Genomic DNA, 15133 nt, shown 5'->3' on the forward strand with positions numbered 1-15133 from the left:
GAGCCTGCACATTCTAAAGCGACTAGCCAAAGTCGGGTAATGTAGCGATAAATAAATTATTTAATTTTATCTACCTCTGAATGGCTGGTGCTTCGGACAAAAAGCAGGCTGCAGCCAATCTGTCTATTTTGAAACAGCTGCATTTGGCCTCCCTCATGGTGAACGCGGCAGCGCTGGTGGCGCTCTTCGTCTTTCACAGGCCCGCAACCAATTGGCATTACTTTGCATTCAGTCTCCCCGGCTTGGGCTGTCAGTATGTGCTCGAAAAGGTGGGTAGGCCCAAATACCGCATAAACCATGAGGGCTACAGCGTTCTCACTTCTCCCGGGCAGGATCTACAACAACATGGTCTCACAGAGTACATGATCGACATTGTTTACCTGACACTGATAATTGACGTTTTGATGGTTCTTTTCGGCTCCAATAAGGTGTGGCTGCTTCTTCTGGCCGCGCCTGCCTACGCTGGATATAAACTGAAGGGCTTCATTGCGCCGCAATTTGCTCGCAAGCAGAAAGAGGAGCAAATAGAGACAGAGCCCGTGAAAAGCAAGCGGCAGCAGAAACTGGAAAACAGAAAGACGAAGGTCAGATACAGGTGAGGCGAAGAAGTGCAAGCATGGCCCATGCCCGCTCACCGGTGGAGCCGTCTTCATTACATACGCTAGCCAGTGGAAGCCAGGTAATACTGCCCCTGTAAAAGACGATGCAGATGCGATTCCGTCCCGGTGTACAGATGTTTGGTAACTTTTTCCGCAGGCGCGTTACGAGCCCGCCAAGCCCCTTCCGGTGGTCGCGAATATTCCAATCAGCAGGCTCCAGCAGACGCCTCCATCTTGTTGAGTTGTCCTCTTAGTTTCTATAAAAATTTTTAATCTACCTTGTTTTGTAAATTAGATCTTTCAATTGGTTGGAATCATCTTAATTGAGTTATAGCAAAATGGACGGAGGTATGTACTGAGCAAATTCGGTTCTGGGCCCGATTGAAACGAGTGGCAAAGGAGCGGGCAATTCTGCAAATTGTTTGGAGGTCAAGTGCTGCAGCGTGCAGCCCAGACATTCCAGGCAGCCGGTCTGTGTCGTTGTGGAGACCGGCGCCGCAATGAGCGGCAGGCAGTGGCATTGACAGCGCAGTTTTGGTGGCAGTTTTTGTTTTTGTCAATGCAACACAATTCGCCTCAGACCAAAACAAACAACCAAAGACGTGTTGGATTGCCCTTGTTCGACCGATCCAGCCGCAGAGTTTAGATCGAGACCCAGAAACCGACGGTTTTACATGTTTCTAACACCCCTATAGAAGACGTTGCTGCTGTAAGTACTAAGCGGTCCAAATTGAGGGCTGAAAATTTCAGTCCGAGTTGGACACGCATCATATGCAAATCCAAAGTTACTAACAATTTAGTTGGTTATTGATAACGGATCCGGTATGTGTAAGGCCGGCTTTGCCGGTGACGACGCTCCAAGAGCCGTGTTTCCTTCGATTGTCGGAAGACCTAGACACCAGGGTATCATGGTCGGTATGGGTCAAAAGGACTCCTACGTTGGAGACGAAGCCCAATCCAAGAGAGGTATCTTGACTCTGAGATACCCAATTGAGCACGGTATCGTCACCAACTGGGACGACATGGAGAAGATCTGGCACCACACTTTCTACAACGAGTTGAGAGTTGCTCCAGAAGAACACCCAGTTTTGCTGACTGAGGCTCCAATGAACCCTAAGTCCAACAGAGAAAAGATGACTCAGATCTTGTTCGAGACCTTCAACGTGCCAGCATTCTACGTTTCGATCCAGGCTGTGCTGTCGTTGTACTCCTCTGGTAGAACGACCGGTATTGTCTTGGACTCTGGTGACGGTGTTACCCACGTTGTTCCAATTTATGCCGGTTTCTCTCTCCCACACGCCATCTTGAGAATTGACTTGGCTGGTAGAGACCTGACTGACTACTTGATGAAGATTCTTTCTGAGAGAGGTTACACGTTCTCCACCACTGCCGAAAGAGAAATCGTCAGAGACATCAAGGAGAAGCTCTGTTACGTTGCCCTTGACTTCGACCAAGAGTTGCAGACTTCTTCGCAGTCTTCTGCCATCGAGAAGTCCTACGAGCTGCCTGATGGACAGGTGATCACCATCGGTAACGAGAGATTCAGAGCCCCAGAAGTTCTCTTCCACCCAGGTCCACTTGGACTGGAGGCCGCCGGTATTGACCAAACCACCTACAACTCCATCATCAAGTGTGATGTCGATGTTAGAAAGGAGCTGTACGGTAACATTGTCATGTCTGGTGGTACTACCATGTTCCCAGGTATTGCTGAGAGAATGCAAAAGGAGATTACTGCTTTGGCACCATCTTCGATGAAGGTCAAGATCATCGCTCCACCAGAGAGAAAGTACTCTGTCTGGATCGGTGGTTCCATCCTGGCCTCCTTGTCCACCTTCCAACAGATGTGGATTTCGAAGCAAGAATACGACGAGTCCGGACCATCCATTGTCCACCACAAGTGTTTCTGATTCTGTCGGGTCTATTCTTGCGCCTGTTTTTGTATAAGGAGTGCTGCTTCTCCACTTAGTATAGAGAATCAAAAAAGATTTGATCTGTCTTCTCTTACACCTTCTGCGTCGGTCGTCCGTAGATCCTACAGAAAAAAACTTTTAAGCGACTCGCTCGCTTATCTGGTGCTCCTGCTGTTTTTTTCCGGCCAGCCTCACCACGACATCTTTCACGATTTCCTAATTTTCCATGACAGACAAGGTTGCCGTCGCTTCTCCTTGGCAGATCGCCTACAGACAGACGTTCCAGCTGGCTAGGACGCCTCAGTTCTACTGGTTTCTGTCCCATCTCGCCTCTCTCACCTGTCTTATCCTGCACACTGTGACGGCCACTTTCCGGGGGCCCCACTCGCCCGTTGCTCTCAAATACTACAATTACTCCATTTCCTCCACCATAGTCACTTACCTGATTGTGGTGCGGCAAACGTACCGTGCAAAGCCGGTCTCGCTGATTTTCTCGCAGCCGTTGACCCTGCTGAAGGACGACAACGTCCAGTATCTGCTGCTGGCGCTCGTGTTCCGGGTGTTTTCCGCGCGCAGCGGAAACTCCTCGACGCTGTATCCGTTTGCGGTGTTTGCGTTTTTCCACTGTCTGAGCTACGTGAACACGAACGTGATTGGCTTTGTGCCTTTCTTCACCAAAGACCAGAAAGCCCGCTACAAGGCCGCAATCGGCCACTTTCTGAAGACGTACAACGAGCAGTCGCTTCTCGTTGCCGCCCACATGGAGGTGCTGCTTGTCACGACGTACGTGCTGCCGCTGGCGAAAATGGTGATTTTCTTGCAGCTGCTGCGTCCGGCGTATTTTGTGCGAAACCTGCAGACTCTGGCACTGGTGGCCGCCCTGGTGGTGTTCAACAAGCTCAGATTCGACCAGTCCAAGTACACGCGGGCCCTGGTGACGCAGTACGACGCGCGCCTCGTCCAGACGCTCTCGCTGCCGGTGGTGCCGCCCGCGGTGCGAAACACGGTGTTTGCTCTGCGCAACACCCTCGTCCACTCTTTGGCCAAGATCCGCCTGCCGCGAAAGTGAGAGCAGTAGTCTGTGTACATTACACCTCGCACCAGCACCATCAGGCCGTAAATCGAAACAGATTTAATTCTCTTGTCTCCATGGTATCGTACCTCAACATCCCCTCGAACGAGGATCCGAGCACGTACGTGTCGTTCCCGCCGTGCGCGCACCTGTCGCGGGTGCTGGCGTCGGCCGACGGCGAGGCCGTGCTGAAAACATACAACACCGCCATGAAAATCTGCCTCCTAGCAATGCCTGTCCACGAGGACAGGGCGTATCTTGCCCAGGACGGCACGAAAGTGCACCACGAGGAGCTGGTGCGGCTGCGGGCGCAGATCGTGCGCTGCGGTAGCTGCCACGCGGCATCCAACGTTTTCATGTGTCTGGAGTGCTCGTTTGTCGGGTGTTATCGACACCGCCACGCGAGCGAGCACGCCAGCGCCCACAACCACGCATTTGGCATCAGCCCGCACTCCGGCGACCTCATCTGCTGGCCGTGCGAGAGCTTTGTGAGCGATCCGTCGCTCGAGCGCATCAGGATTAACCAGATCATCCACTCGAAAAAGGTTGCCAACTTCCCCGGGATGCCCATCTTCCAGCACGAGCACGACGCGGAAAAGCAGCGGCAGATCGTCGCGGGGTCGCGTGCGCCGTGTTTCCGCGCGTCCACGGGGCTCAAGGGCTTTGTCAACATGGGGTCCACCTGTTTCATGAGCTCTGTTCTGCAGACGCTGATCCACAACCCCTTCATCAGAGACTACTTTCTGGCCGGAAACCACGGCGACTGCAGCAGGATGGGCGCCGAGTGCCTGTCGTGCTCTGTGGCCGACATTTTCCAGGACTTCTATTCGTCGCCGAGCGCTGCCGGCTACGGCCCCGTCTCGCTGCTCACCGCCGCCTGGAAGGTGAAGCGGTCGCTGGCCGGGTACTCCGAGCAGGACGCGCACGAGTTCTGGCAGTTTCTGCTCCACCAGCTGCATAAGAACGACACCAAGAAGTCCAAGGCCTACAAGGAACACACCCCGGCCCCGGAGGACCAGCAGTCCCCGGCGCATGGCTCGTGCAACTGCATCATCCACCGCACGTTTGCCGGCGAGCTGCAGTCCTCCATCAGGTGCAAGGACTGCCGCAACACAACCGTCACCGTCGACCCGATGCTCGACCTGTCGCTAGAGATCCAGGAAAAGCACACAGACGGCTCCAAGACCGCCATCCCGAGCCTGGAAGCCTGTCTCGACGTGTTCACCAAGCCAGAGCAGCTGGACGCGACCTACAGCTGCTCCTCGTGCCACAAACAGACAAAAGTCACCAAACAGCTCAAAATAAAGAAACTGCCGCGGACGCTCGGCATCCAGCTCAAGCGGTTCGAGCATCTCGCGACGTCCACGAAGGTGGACACACACGTGCAGATCCCGCTTTTCCTCAACATGTCCGACTACGTGCTGGCCAGCAGCAGGCCGCATTACGGCCAGAACCTGTACGAGCTGTTTGCCGTCGTGTGCCACATAGGGTCGGCCAGCACGGGCCACTACATCTGCATGGTCAAGGCGCGCTCGGGCGCGTGGTTCATGTTCAACGACGCTACGGTGACCAAGGTGTCGCAGCAGGACGTTCTCAACTCGCGTGCTTACCTTCTCTATTACATAATCCACGAGATGGCCTAGTCGAAGAAGTCGTCGTCGGACAGGTCTGCGTCGCGCAGCGACTTCCTGACGAACCGCGTCTGGCGCGACTCCTCCTGGTCCGCGTCCACCGTGTTGATCGAGAGCCGGGAGTCTGTCTCGGCCACGGCGCCCGAGCTGCACAGCCACGATTCCAGGTCCGCAAGTGTTGTCTGGTTGCCGCCGAGCTGGGCGAGCGTGACGGCCTGCTTGACGACGTCGCCCTTGTGGTAGACGAGCAGCGTCGGGCAGTTGGCCTCGGGGTAGTTTTCGACCGCGCGGTCGGCAGGAATGTCGACAAATTTCACGTCGGGCAGCCGGGGCGCAAGCTGGGCCAGCAAGCTGGCCAGCAGCCGCGACTGCAGCGCGCTCTGGAGCGACATGTGCACCACGACAAAGCAATCCTGCGACGCGTCGGTCACCTGCTGCTTGTACTCTGGCTTGGTGATCGGGTACACCGAGCCGTACTTGGCCCGGGCCGCGAGCCTGTTCATCTCGGCGATGCGCTTTTGTTTGTACTGCTGGAGGAACTCCTCGTCCTCGTCGTCCTCCAGCTCGTCGAGCTCGTCGAGGGTCTTGTTCTCGAGCCTGTTCTCGTGCTGTTTCTGCACGGCCTCTGCCAGGGCCTCCTCGAGCTGTTCCGTGGGGTCCTTTTCTTTCTGAGGGATGATGCCATGGGCGCGCAGAATGTCATTCCACTCGGTGTCCTCGTTGGGATCCACCTGCATTTGTATTTTCGGGTCCACTGGCCTGTTCATCGTCTGTGTGTCCACCGCCAGGAATTTTGGCAAACTGAAAAAAAATAAGTAGTCAAAGAAAATTTAGCTCCATAGTGTTCTGATGTCGATTTTGCTGCGAAAAGGATTTGCGGACGAGTCTCTGGAGCGGGTCCTGGAGGACCTGCTGGTGAGGTTTGTGATCAACTGTCCGCCGGAAGACTTGTCGTCGATTGAGAGGGTTTTCTTCCAGATAGAGGAGGCACACTGGTTCTACCAGGACTTTGCCAGAGTCGTCAACGAATTGCTGCCGCCGATGAAGATGAAACAGTTCACGGCCAAGATAATAGCGCAGTGCCCTGTGGTGTGGCGCTGGGGCGACTCGCAGGACGCCCTCGCGCAGTTCGGCAAGTACAAGTCGTCGATTCCCGTGCGTGGGTGTGCTGTGCTCAACCAGAAGCTGGACAAGGTTCTGCTGGTGAAAGGCGTCGAGTCGTCGTCGTGGGGTTTTCCGAGGGGCAAGATCTCAAAGGACGAGAGCGACCTGGACTGCGCGCTGCGCGAGCTGGAGGAGGAAACTGGGTTCGACGGCCGAGAGTACATTGACGAGGACGAGTACATCGAGCGCACCATTCAGGGCAAAAACTACAAGATATACATTCTGGCCGGGGTGCCGGAAAGCACGCAGTTCGAGCCACGTGTTCGCAACGAAATCAGCGCCATTGCGTGGAAGGACATCAAGTCGTTGTCGAAACAGGGCAAGAATAACTTATTTTTGGTGAGCTCGATGATGAAACAGCTGCAGAACTTCATCAACAGGAGGAAAAACCAGCAGACAGAGGAGGAGCTCAAAAGACAGGCCACGATCCAGCTCAAGAAGATTCTGGGTGTCGGCCAGCCCCAGGAAAAGTCCGACCCTGGACGCGACCTGCTCAACATGTTGCAGCAGGTTTCTGCTGGCAAGCAGCCTCCCAACGCACAGCCGCCGTCCATGCCGCCGACAGGCCACCCTATGCCGCTGCCAATGCCGCTTGCTCCGTTCCCTATGCCGTTCCCTATGCCGTTTATGATGGCTCCGCACATGCTTCCGCGGTTTCCCTTCCCACCGCCGCCTGCCATGTCTGTGCCGCGTAGTGACCAGAAAAACGAGCTGTTTGCTCCGCCGCCTTCGTCGCTCGACAAGCCGCAGTTGGTGCTGGCAAATAGGCGGTCTGGCGAGAGCAATAGCAAGGAGCTGCTGAGCATTTTGAAACGTCCTGAGAGGAAGGAGGAGACAGAGGAGCCGCAGAAGCCGCGGGGCAACTTTTTGCAGAGTCTGTTTGACAGGTACAAGGGCGAGGAGCCTGCGCAGTTCCCGCGGAAGGTGACGATTTTGAAGCGGCCGAAGGAGGAGCCCGAGGAGAAGACTAAGGAGGCTGGAAATGGAAGAGAGCAGGAGAGCCGGCTGCCGAAGCCAAGTCCCGCGACGAACGGCAGCACGGAGATGCTGAGCATCCTGAAGAAGCCCGAGCCCCAGCCTGAGCCAAAGACAGACTCGGAAGGCTCCAAGGAGCTGCTGGGACTGCTGACAAAGAAGAAGGAGACACAGCCAAAGGAGGCCTCGAAACAGCTGCTGGACCTGCTGAGGACCAAGCCGGCGAATCCGAACGGCGCGAACGGCGCGAACGGCTCGGCAGAGCTGCTGGGCATGCTGAAAAAGCCCGGGGAGCCCGCGCAGACGGCCCAGGCTGCCACTGCCCCCTCTGCCTCGGTTCTGCTGGGAATCCTAAACAGAAAAGAAGAGCCGCGCGACCCCAGCAAGGGGCTTCTGAACGCGGTCGTTCCACCCGTGCAGGAAAGCCCCGCGCAGTCCGGCTCTTCTGGGTCGCAGGAGCTGCTGAGCCTGCTCAAACCGGCCAGCTCGCCTGCGCCAACGTCTGCACCGGAGTCGCATGACGAGCCGAAGCCGTCTCAGGAGGCTGACGAGTACGAGGACTTCGAGGACTTCGAGGAGCTAAACGAGGGGTACGAGAACGTGCGCTCGTCGAACCATTTCAAGACGTATGTGAGCGACGAGGACGAGCTATATTTGTGAGTGCACAGCCTGGAGAAATAATTAAATTTTCATGAAACGCGACTCGAAACGGCAGCCCAAGAAAGGGGCCGGCCACGGGCCGCCAGCTCCGGGAAAGCCGCCTGTTTTCGCGCCCGACATGCACGGCCGGCGGTACTGGCTGGTGAAGAGCGAGCCGATGCCGCGTATCGACGCCAAGACAGGCAAGACGGTCCAGTTTTCGATCGCCGACCTGGCCAGCGTCGAGAGCGAGCCGTGGGACGGCGTGCGCAACTGGGAGGCGCGCAACTATCTCGTGCAAATGGCCAAGGACGATATTTGTCTGTTCTACCACTCCAACTGCAAGAACCCGGGGATTGTCGGACTGTGCAGAGTGGCTGCGACGGCGAGGCCGGACGAGTCGCAGTTCGACCCGCGGTCGCCCTACTACGACGCCAAGGCGACAAGAGACCAGCCCCGGTGGTGGTGTCCTGCAGTGACGTTTGTGTGCGTGCTCAACAGAAAGTTGAGTCTTGCGGAGCTGCGCGCGGCCAAGGGTCTCGAGGACATGTATCTGCTGAAACGCGGCCGTCTGAGCGTGACTCCTGTGAGCGAGAAGCATTTCTGGCGTCTCATGGAGCTGCAGCAGGGCGACGCCGGCGACGACGCAGAGATGGACTGCGAAACCCAGGGCCTGCCTCGCTACGACAGCAAACTGATCATATAAACGTGCGATAAATTAATTCCAGTTGACCCGGCCGTCGAGACTCGTTCTTTCGTACAGGTCGAGCTCAATCAAGCCCGAAAGCTCTGTCTTCAGCGCCTCGAGCTGCTTCGTGCCGCGCGCGACGCTGTCCAGGTCGTTCAGCCGCGCCACGTTCACGACGCAGCGCACCTGGTATTTGGGATCCAACAGCTCCTGCTGCTCTTTCCAGTGGTACACTCTGAACACCTCGATAATGACGTCGTTGTAGAAAAACCGCACACCGCGCACCCAGTACTCTGTCTCGGGCATGTACCCGAGCTCGTCCATGTAGCCCAGGATGTCGTCGGCCTGCACTATGGTCGTCTCGTACAGGTTCTGCACCAGGACGGGACGCTTTCCTGCGGCAGGGATGTCGGCGATCTGCAGCGTCCAGATGCAGTTGTTCCAGCGCGGGCTCTGGAGGTCGGACATGAGCTCGCGGTCGTCTGCGCCGCCCTTTCTGGTCATGCGGATGCGGTACGACTCGATCTGGTTGATTTTGCCGGCCTTCTGCTCGGGCCGGAAGGGGAACTTGGGCCGCAGAACCACCGTGTGTTGCTCCATTGGCTGGGGGCGCATCCCGGTGAGCGACTCCAGAGTGATCAGGAGCACGTCTGCCGAGCGCGTCGCCGCATACAGGGACAGCTGCTGGACCATGTGCTATTTTTTATTTAAATGGAATAAAACTGGAATAAAATTATTTTTTGCCAGATCTGTACGAATTTTCTCATTCACGACATGTACATAACTTTTCGTAGCTGTCAGCCTTTCGTGGCTTCCTCAATTACAACACAGGGGTCCTGATCTTGGCCCGCACAGCCTTGACCTGCGTGTAGCTGTCAAAGGCCTCTGTGCCCATCTCTCTGCCAACACCACTCTGCTTGTAGCCACCAAATGGCACGGCAGCGTGGAAGTCATTGTAGGTGTTGATCCACACGGAACCGGCCTCAAGTCTGTCGGAGACATAGATGGCCTTGTTGATGTCCTCGGTGTGCACACCAGAGCCCAGACCGAACTCGGAGTCGTTGGCCTTCTCGATGACCTCGTCGATGCTCTTGAACGGCAGAACAACGGCCACCGGGCCGAAAATCTCCTCCTGGGTCAGCTGGCTGTCCTGTGGAACGTCGTAGAACACGGTAGGCTCGACGAAGTAGCCCTTGGAGCCGATTCTGTTGCCTCCGGTGAGCAGCTTGAGGCTCGTCTTCTTTCCTATCTCGATGTAGTTGAGCACCTCCTCGAACTGGTCTGGGGTGGACTGGGCACCCTGGTAGACGCCCTCTTCGAACGAGTTGCCAACCTTCAGCTTCTCGACCGCGGCCTTGAACTTCTGGAGGAAGCTGGCGTACCATTCTGGGTTGGTAGCCTGGATGTAAATCCTGGAGCCGGCGCAGCAAACCTCGCCGCCGTTGAAGAAAATACCCGTGATGAGGTTCTGGATGGTCTCGTCGATGTTGCAGTCCTCGAAGACGATGTTCGGCGACTTTCCGCCGAGCTCGAGAGTGACCTTCTTGATGGTCTTGGCGGCCTCGGACATGACGCCCTGGCCGACAGACGTGGAGCCGGTGAAGGCGACCTTTTTCACCAGGGGGTGGTGCAGGATCGCGTTACCGCACCCTCTGCCGCTGCCGGGGATGACGTTGACGACACCGGCCGGGAATCCAGCCTCCTTGACGAGCTTACACGCATACAGGTTAGACAATGGAGTGGCGCTAGCAGGCTTGAGCACGACAACGTTGCCTGTGGCTAGAGCCGGGCCGATTTTCCACGCAAACATCATGAGCGGGAAGTTCCACGGGGTGATTGCGCCGCACACCCCGAGTGGTTCCCTCTTGGTGTAGCTCATGTGGGTGAGCCCCGTGTCGATGAGGCGGCCGTCCTTCTTGTCGCAGAAGCCGGCGCAGTATCTGAGGGTGCTGATGACGATGCCGAGGTCGAACGTGGAGCACAAGAGTGACTTCCCGTTGTCGAGCGACTCGATCTGGCTCAGCAGCTCTCTGTCGCGCTCGATGAGGTCTGCGAGCTTGTTGAGCAGCCTGGCCCTCTCCGATCCCTCGGTCAATTTCCACTGCTTGAACGCCTTGTAGGCGGCCTGCACAGCGACGTCGACGTCCTCGGCCTCCGCCATCTGGACGTCGCACAAATGCTCCTCGTTCAACGGAGAGCTGACTTTGAACGTTTTACCGGACTTAGCAGAGACGAATTCATTGTTGATGAACAGGCCGGTAGGCTGTTCGTAGGATTTGTTGATAACAGGGAAGGTAAGTGTCTGGACGTGGGCCATTGTGTGTAAACGTCGGGCGAAAGATAACGCTCTCATGGTGGAACTGGTCACTTATATACGAAAAACGCCGTTCGTCCAGAATTTTTAGGACATGCGTATTCGTCGTGTATTTTGCCAGATTGCGGGGCGCATTACTAATTATGTAGCCGAACAACCAATAAGGTCGTCGCTACTCCGGGACTGGGCCTCCAGAGCAACGCCCGATGTGGGAATGCCACCATTTGCGCCCCGGGTGAAGCAGGAGCAAGCTGCACCCCGAGGCGGGGTGCAGGCCTCCTCGGACTTCACCCCCTCCTTCCGTTTACGTCACCGAGTAGTATTCTATTGCACCTAGTAGTTCTTGTCCGTGTCCGCACCGGGGGACAAACCTGAAATATGATTCGTCCGCATTTTTGTTCACCGCAGCATCTCGTCTACGTTCTCGTCGCCGCGGTACTGGTGGTACTGGTGCTGCTGGTGCTGCTGCAGCAGCGCAATGTCGTACAGCTGTTCCTGGCCCTGCTGGCTGCCCGTGTCGGTCTGCGCGGCGCGCGTCGCCAGCTCGACGATCTCGTTCGTGTCCAGCGGCTCCTGCTTCAGCAGCTTGCTCAGCTCGTTCACGTCGCTCTCCTTCGGCTGCAGCTCGTGGTACTTGCGTCTGCCCTGCACGTCGCCCAGCTGGAACGGCAGCTCCTCGGACCCGTCCTTCTTCCAGTTCAGCGGCGCGTGGTGCTTGTGGTTGTAGCTGAGCTGCACCACGCCGGTCACCAGGTCATAGTTGAGCGTGATCTTGGAGTCGCACTCCTCCGTCTTCAGCTTGTTGACCACCTGCCGCTTGTTCTCGCTCCGGCTCTTCCGCTGCCGGTACTTGTCCTGCGAGCAGATGTACATCCACGTGATTTTCTTGCTCTTGTTTGGGTTCGGGTCCGCCAGGTTCGGCTTGTGGTGGTCGCGGATCGCAAACTTGAACCCCGTCAGCATTTGCAGCGGCGCAATGTAGTGGTTTACCACCAGCTCCGACATCTCCTTGACAATCTCCTCGGTCAGCTCTTCTCGGCGGTACCGCGGGAACAGCTCCTTGTCGGTGTAGTTTCTGTAGTTGTGCTGGTAGAGGTCTATTTGCGTGTTGAGAGACACCTTGTGCTGGTACTGGGCCCAGTCGTCCGACAGGTTCGGCAGTTTGGACAGCGACCGCACTTTTTTCTCCTTCACCTTGCGCTTGTTGCGGCAGTTCACACACGTCTGGTACCGCACAAGCATTTCGGGGTCCTCGTTCAGCCGTTTGACCCGGCACCGCGAGCATTTTTTGACCATGTCGGGCGAGCTCGACGTGCGTGCGCGTTTCTGGCTGCCGCCGCCGTCACCCCGCGCGTCGGCGTCGAGCTGGTTCTCTGGGATGTATGGGTAATACTGCTGGCCGAAGTATTGCTGCGAGGAGACAGAGGGCAATTGGTGGTGTTGGAGCGAGCGCAGCTGGTCGTCGACGTCGGCCAGAGTTATTGGGTGGCCCTGCTGCTGGGACTCGTTTGCGAGGGAGGCGATGCGCGCGTCGGTCTGTGTGGACATATTTCCCCAGATCTTATCAGCCTGAAAAGGATAATCTGACAATTAAGAAAGTGCAAAAAATTGCTGGGTGCTGTAAACAAATGGCATAAAGTGCGTGCGAGTTATGCGAAAAATAAAATATTCAAAAATGGCAAAATCGGACTACGAGAGCGACGAGCTGCTGGACAGCGAGGAGGACTACGAGCTCGAGAGCGAGGACGAGTACGAGGAGTACGGCCAGGACGAGGACGACGAGGAGGTGATCCCGAAACGGCGCGGTCGGCCGCTGATCGAGGAGGCCGTGGTGCAGGACGTGGGCAAGCGGCGCCGGGCCGCGCCGCGCACGTACAGGGAGCCGACCGAGGACGAGCTGCCGTATTCTGAGGACCTAGACGAATCTGCCGACGGGTCGAGCGCGTCGACGGACCTTGCGCGGATGACGGAGCGCCAGCGCGCGAAATACATGGAGGCCGCCGACGAGGACAGCGAGCGCCAGGCCAGCAGCGAGCTGCTGGAGCTGACGAACGAGCGCAGCAAGAAAAAACAGTTTACAGAGGAGGAGCTGCAGCTGCGCCGGCTCGAGAACGCGCGCAAGCGCAAGAACTTCACGATGAAGCGGCTTGAGATGGAGAAGCAGGACACGCTGAACAAGTTATTGCTCAAGCGGGCCGACAAGGTGCGCAATCTCAAGAACCTCGAGGGCAAGGAGTACGGCGACGAGGAGCCGGCACCGGCCGAGGCCCCGCGGCGGCCGGTGCTTGTGCACCCTGCTTTGTCGCGCTGGGAGTGCAAGATGCAAGAGGGCGGCGTGGTGAGTACGTATTCGTATAATGGTTAACGAGAGCATAACCCGTAGCTGCTCCCCGCCCCACATTGCTAGCGTGGGTGGTGGGTGTATTAAAAAACAAAACCGGGCTGTGGAATTTTCTTATGGCTCGCCAGATTCTCGCCACCTGTGGGGCGACCGTGTGCTTCGACCGGCTCGTCCAGTGCGTCCTGGACAAAAGGTTTTTTGCGCTCGTACTACGGCTGGGCTACGATCGGCTGGTGGTGCAGTACGGCAAAACCGCCGCCGGCAGAGAATTGGTGGCGAAACTGACATCCGAGTATACGGTGCGCGACAACGTGTTCACGGTGAACAGGCTCGAGGTGGAGTTGCTGGCGTTCGACCCGGATTTTGTGAGAAACTACACCGCGCAGAGCGATCTGGTGATTTCTCACGGGGGCACCGGGTCCGTGTTGGACACGTTGCGCTGCAACAAAAAACTTGTCGTGCTGATCAACACAGAGCTCGCAGACAACCACCAGCTCGAGATTGCGGAGGCGTTTGAGCAGGAGGGCATGCTGGAGTACGTGCGTGGGGGGTTTTCTGAGTTTCTGGAGGTGGTAGAGCGGGTCAATTGCCGGCAGTTCGAGCGCCTGGCCATCCCCAAGGGCCAGGTTGTGGAAAGAATTATCTGGAGCTAACGGAATGGGGGCCCAGTTCCGGAAGATCCATGCAAGGTGTACAATCTGTTGATAGATAAATGAGGTTACCGTTCATTATCTGTGCTTGATTCGTGGAGATCGCCGTTGCCGGGCCGAGATACCAGGGGGCTGGGGCGGTTTGCGAGGTTGCCCAAAAATAAACCCACCAGCCTTTGATCCCGCCATCCGGAAAAGCACTGAGTACATAACCAAATGTGGTATTTTTCCCCAATATAGTATATATGAAATTTAATTTATCCAAAAATGGGTTAATTTAGACGAAAAAGGCATAAGATCAAAGCCGGTCATCAGAGACGGGCAAATAGCCACCATTGCTTGGTAAACAGATCAAGTCACGACGCACCGTGTCCCGCGTTGGCGCTGCACTCAATCGGTCTCTAGGGAGCATTTGGCTGTCTCTGCTCGCGAAATTCTCCCCCACAACCTCGGAGAGAGGCACCTGTAAATTATTATCTTGACGACAGTCTCCCGAATCCAGTCTTTCTGCGGATACATGACGCGCAAAGTCTGATTTCTATGCCGAAGCGAGGTTTTTCTAGGAAAATGGGTCGTGCGCCGCTGGCGTCGGATTCACTAAAAATTTACTAGAATTAATTGCATGATGGTCGGTCTCTATTTTTAGCTCTTCGGGGCACTATAAATTCTAATGGATTTCTCTACCCGAAGCCCAGCTTTCAAACATGAAATTCTCTGCTGCCATCTTCGCTGCGGGCGCTATCGCTGCTTACGTTCCATCCGAGCCATGGTCCACCTTGACCCCTTCTGCCACCCTTGAGAGTGCAACCACTGACTACACCAAGACTTTCGGCATTGCTATCAACAAGGTCACCAGTGCTTCCGGTGCAAAGGCCAAGAGAGACGTTGTCACTCAGATCGGTGACGGCCAGATCCAGGCCACTACTGCTACTGCATCTACCGCTGCCGTCGTGACCCAAATTGGCGACGGCCAGATCCAGGCTACCACCGCCACTCCTAAGACCGCCGCCCCAGTGGTTACCCAAATCGGTGACGGCCAGATTCAAGCCACCACCGCCACCCCTAAAACTGCCGCCCCAGTGGTTACCCAAATCGGTGACGGCCAGATTCAAGCCACCACCGCCACCCCTAAAACTGCCGCCCCAGTGGT

At 56.6% G+C, this 15133-nt stretch overlaps 11 protein-coding genes across 11 annotated transcripts in view; 7 read left to right on the forward strand and 4 right to left on the reverse strand.

The window, feature by feature from the left end:
* Positions 1-80: 80 nt before the first annotated feature.
* KL911_001472 (uncharacterized protein) lies at positions 81-599 on the forward strand (the record flags this gene model as incomplete). The annotated part of the gene is made up of 2 exons (XM_043196434.1): positions 81-121; positions 200-599. The coding sequence occupies 2 exons, from the start codon at positions 81-83 to the stop codon at positions 597-599; spliced, it is 441 nt and encodes a 146-aa protein (XP_043056045.1).
* An 824-nt stretch (positions 600-1423) lies between these two features.
* Positions 1424-2506, forward strand: KL911_001473 (actin; the record flags this gene model as incomplete). Its single annotated transcript, XM_043196435.1, has 1 exon — positions 1424-2506. The coding sequence occupies one exon, from the start codon at positions 1424-1426 to the stop codon at positions 2504-2506; it is 1083 nt and encodes a 360-aa protein (XP_043056046.1).
* A 229-nt stretch (positions 2507-2735) lies between these two features.
* KL911_001474 (uncharacterized protein) lies at positions 2736-5224 on the forward strand (the record flags this gene model as incomplete). The annotated part of the gene is made up of 2 exons (XM_043196436.1): positions 2736-2788; positions 2944-5224. 2 exons carry the CDS (start codon positions 2736-2738, stop codon positions 5222-5224), a joined length of 2334 nt encoding a protein of 777 aa, XP_043056047.1.
* A 301-nt stretch (positions 5225-5525) lies between these two features.
* Positions 5526-5949, reverse strand: KL911_001475 (uncharacterized protein; the record flags this gene model as incomplete). The annotated part of the gene is made up of 2 exons (XM_043196437.1): positions 5526-5550; positions 5633-5949. 2 exons carry the CDS (start codon positions 5947-5949, stop codon positions 5526-5528), a joined length of 342 nt encoding a protein of 113 aa, XP_043056048.1.
* Positions 5950-6061: 112 nt separating this feature from the next.
* KL911_001476 (uncharacterized protein) lies at positions 6062-8011 on the forward strand (the record flags this gene model as incomplete). Its single annotated transcript, XM_043196438.1, has 1 exon — positions 6062-8011. The coding sequence occupies one exon, from the start codon at positions 6062-6064 to the stop codon at positions 8009-8011; it is 1950 nt and encodes a 649-aa protein (XP_043056049.1).
* A 31-nt stretch (positions 8012-8042) lies between these two features.
* Positions 8043-8696, forward strand: KL911_001477 (uncharacterized protein; the record flags this gene model as incomplete). The annotated part of the gene is made up of 2 exons (XM_043196439.1): positions 8043-8255; positions 8397-8696. The coding sequence occupies 2 exons, from the start codon at positions 8043-8045 to the stop codon at positions 8694-8696; spliced, it is 513 nt and encodes a 170-aa protein (XP_043056050.1).
* A 12-nt stretch (positions 8697-8708) lies between these two features.
* KL911_001478 (uncharacterized protein) lies at positions 8709-9371 on the reverse strand (the record flags this gene model as incomplete). Its single annotated transcript, XM_043196440.1, has 1 exon — positions 8709-9371. The coding sequence occupies one exon, from the start codon at positions 9369-9371 to the stop codon at positions 8709-8711; it is 663 nt and encodes a 220-aa protein (XP_043056051.1).
* Positions 9372-9498: 127 nt separating this feature from the next.
* KL911_001479 (uncharacterized protein) lies at positions 9499-10995 on the reverse strand (the record flags this gene model as incomplete). Its single annotated transcript, XM_043196441.1, has 1 exon — positions 9499-10995. One exon carries the CDS (start codon positions 10993-10995, stop codon positions 9499-9501), a length of 1497 nt encoding a protein of 498 aa, XP_043056052.1.
* Positions 10996-11391: 396 nt separating this feature from the next.
* On the reverse strand, positions 11392-12540 carry KL911_001480 (uncharacterized protein; the record flags this gene model as incomplete). The annotated part of the gene is made up of 1 exon (XM_043196443.1): positions 11392-12540. One exon carries the CDS (start codon positions 12538-12540, stop codon positions 11392-11394), a length of 1149 nt encoding a protein of 382 aa, XP_043056053.1.
* A 127-nt stretch (positions 12541-12667) lies between these two features.
* KL911_001481 (uncharacterized protein) lies at positions 12668-13850 on the forward strand (the record flags this gene model as incomplete). The annotated part of the gene is made up of 2 exons (XM_043196444.1): positions 12668-13293; positions 13376-13850. 2 exons carry the CDS (start codon positions 12668-12670, stop codon positions 13848-13850), a joined length of 1101 nt encoding a protein of 366 aa, XP_043056054.1.
* Positions 13851-14687: 837 nt separating this feature from the next.
* Positions 14688-15133, forward strand: part of KL911_001482 (uncharacterized protein) — a gene marked incomplete at both ends in the record, with an annotated part of 1221 nt that continues 775 nt past the window's right edge. The window contains one exon of the mRNA XM_043196445.1: positions 14688-15133. This exon is cut by the window's right edge and continues 775 nt beyond it. Within this exon, the coding sequence (XP_043056055.1) occupies positions 14688-15133 (446 nt within the window).

Source organism: Ogataea haglerorum, assembly GCF_019207285.1.
Source record: "Ogataea haglerorum isolate 81-453-3 chromosome Unknown 81-453-3_NODE_3_length_672639_cov_96.912891, whole genome shotgun sequence".
In the NCBI taxonomy this organism is placed as follows: domain Eukaryota; kingdom Fungi; phylum Ascomycota; class Pichiomycetes; order Pichiales; family Pichiaceae; genus Ogataea; species Ogataea haglerorum.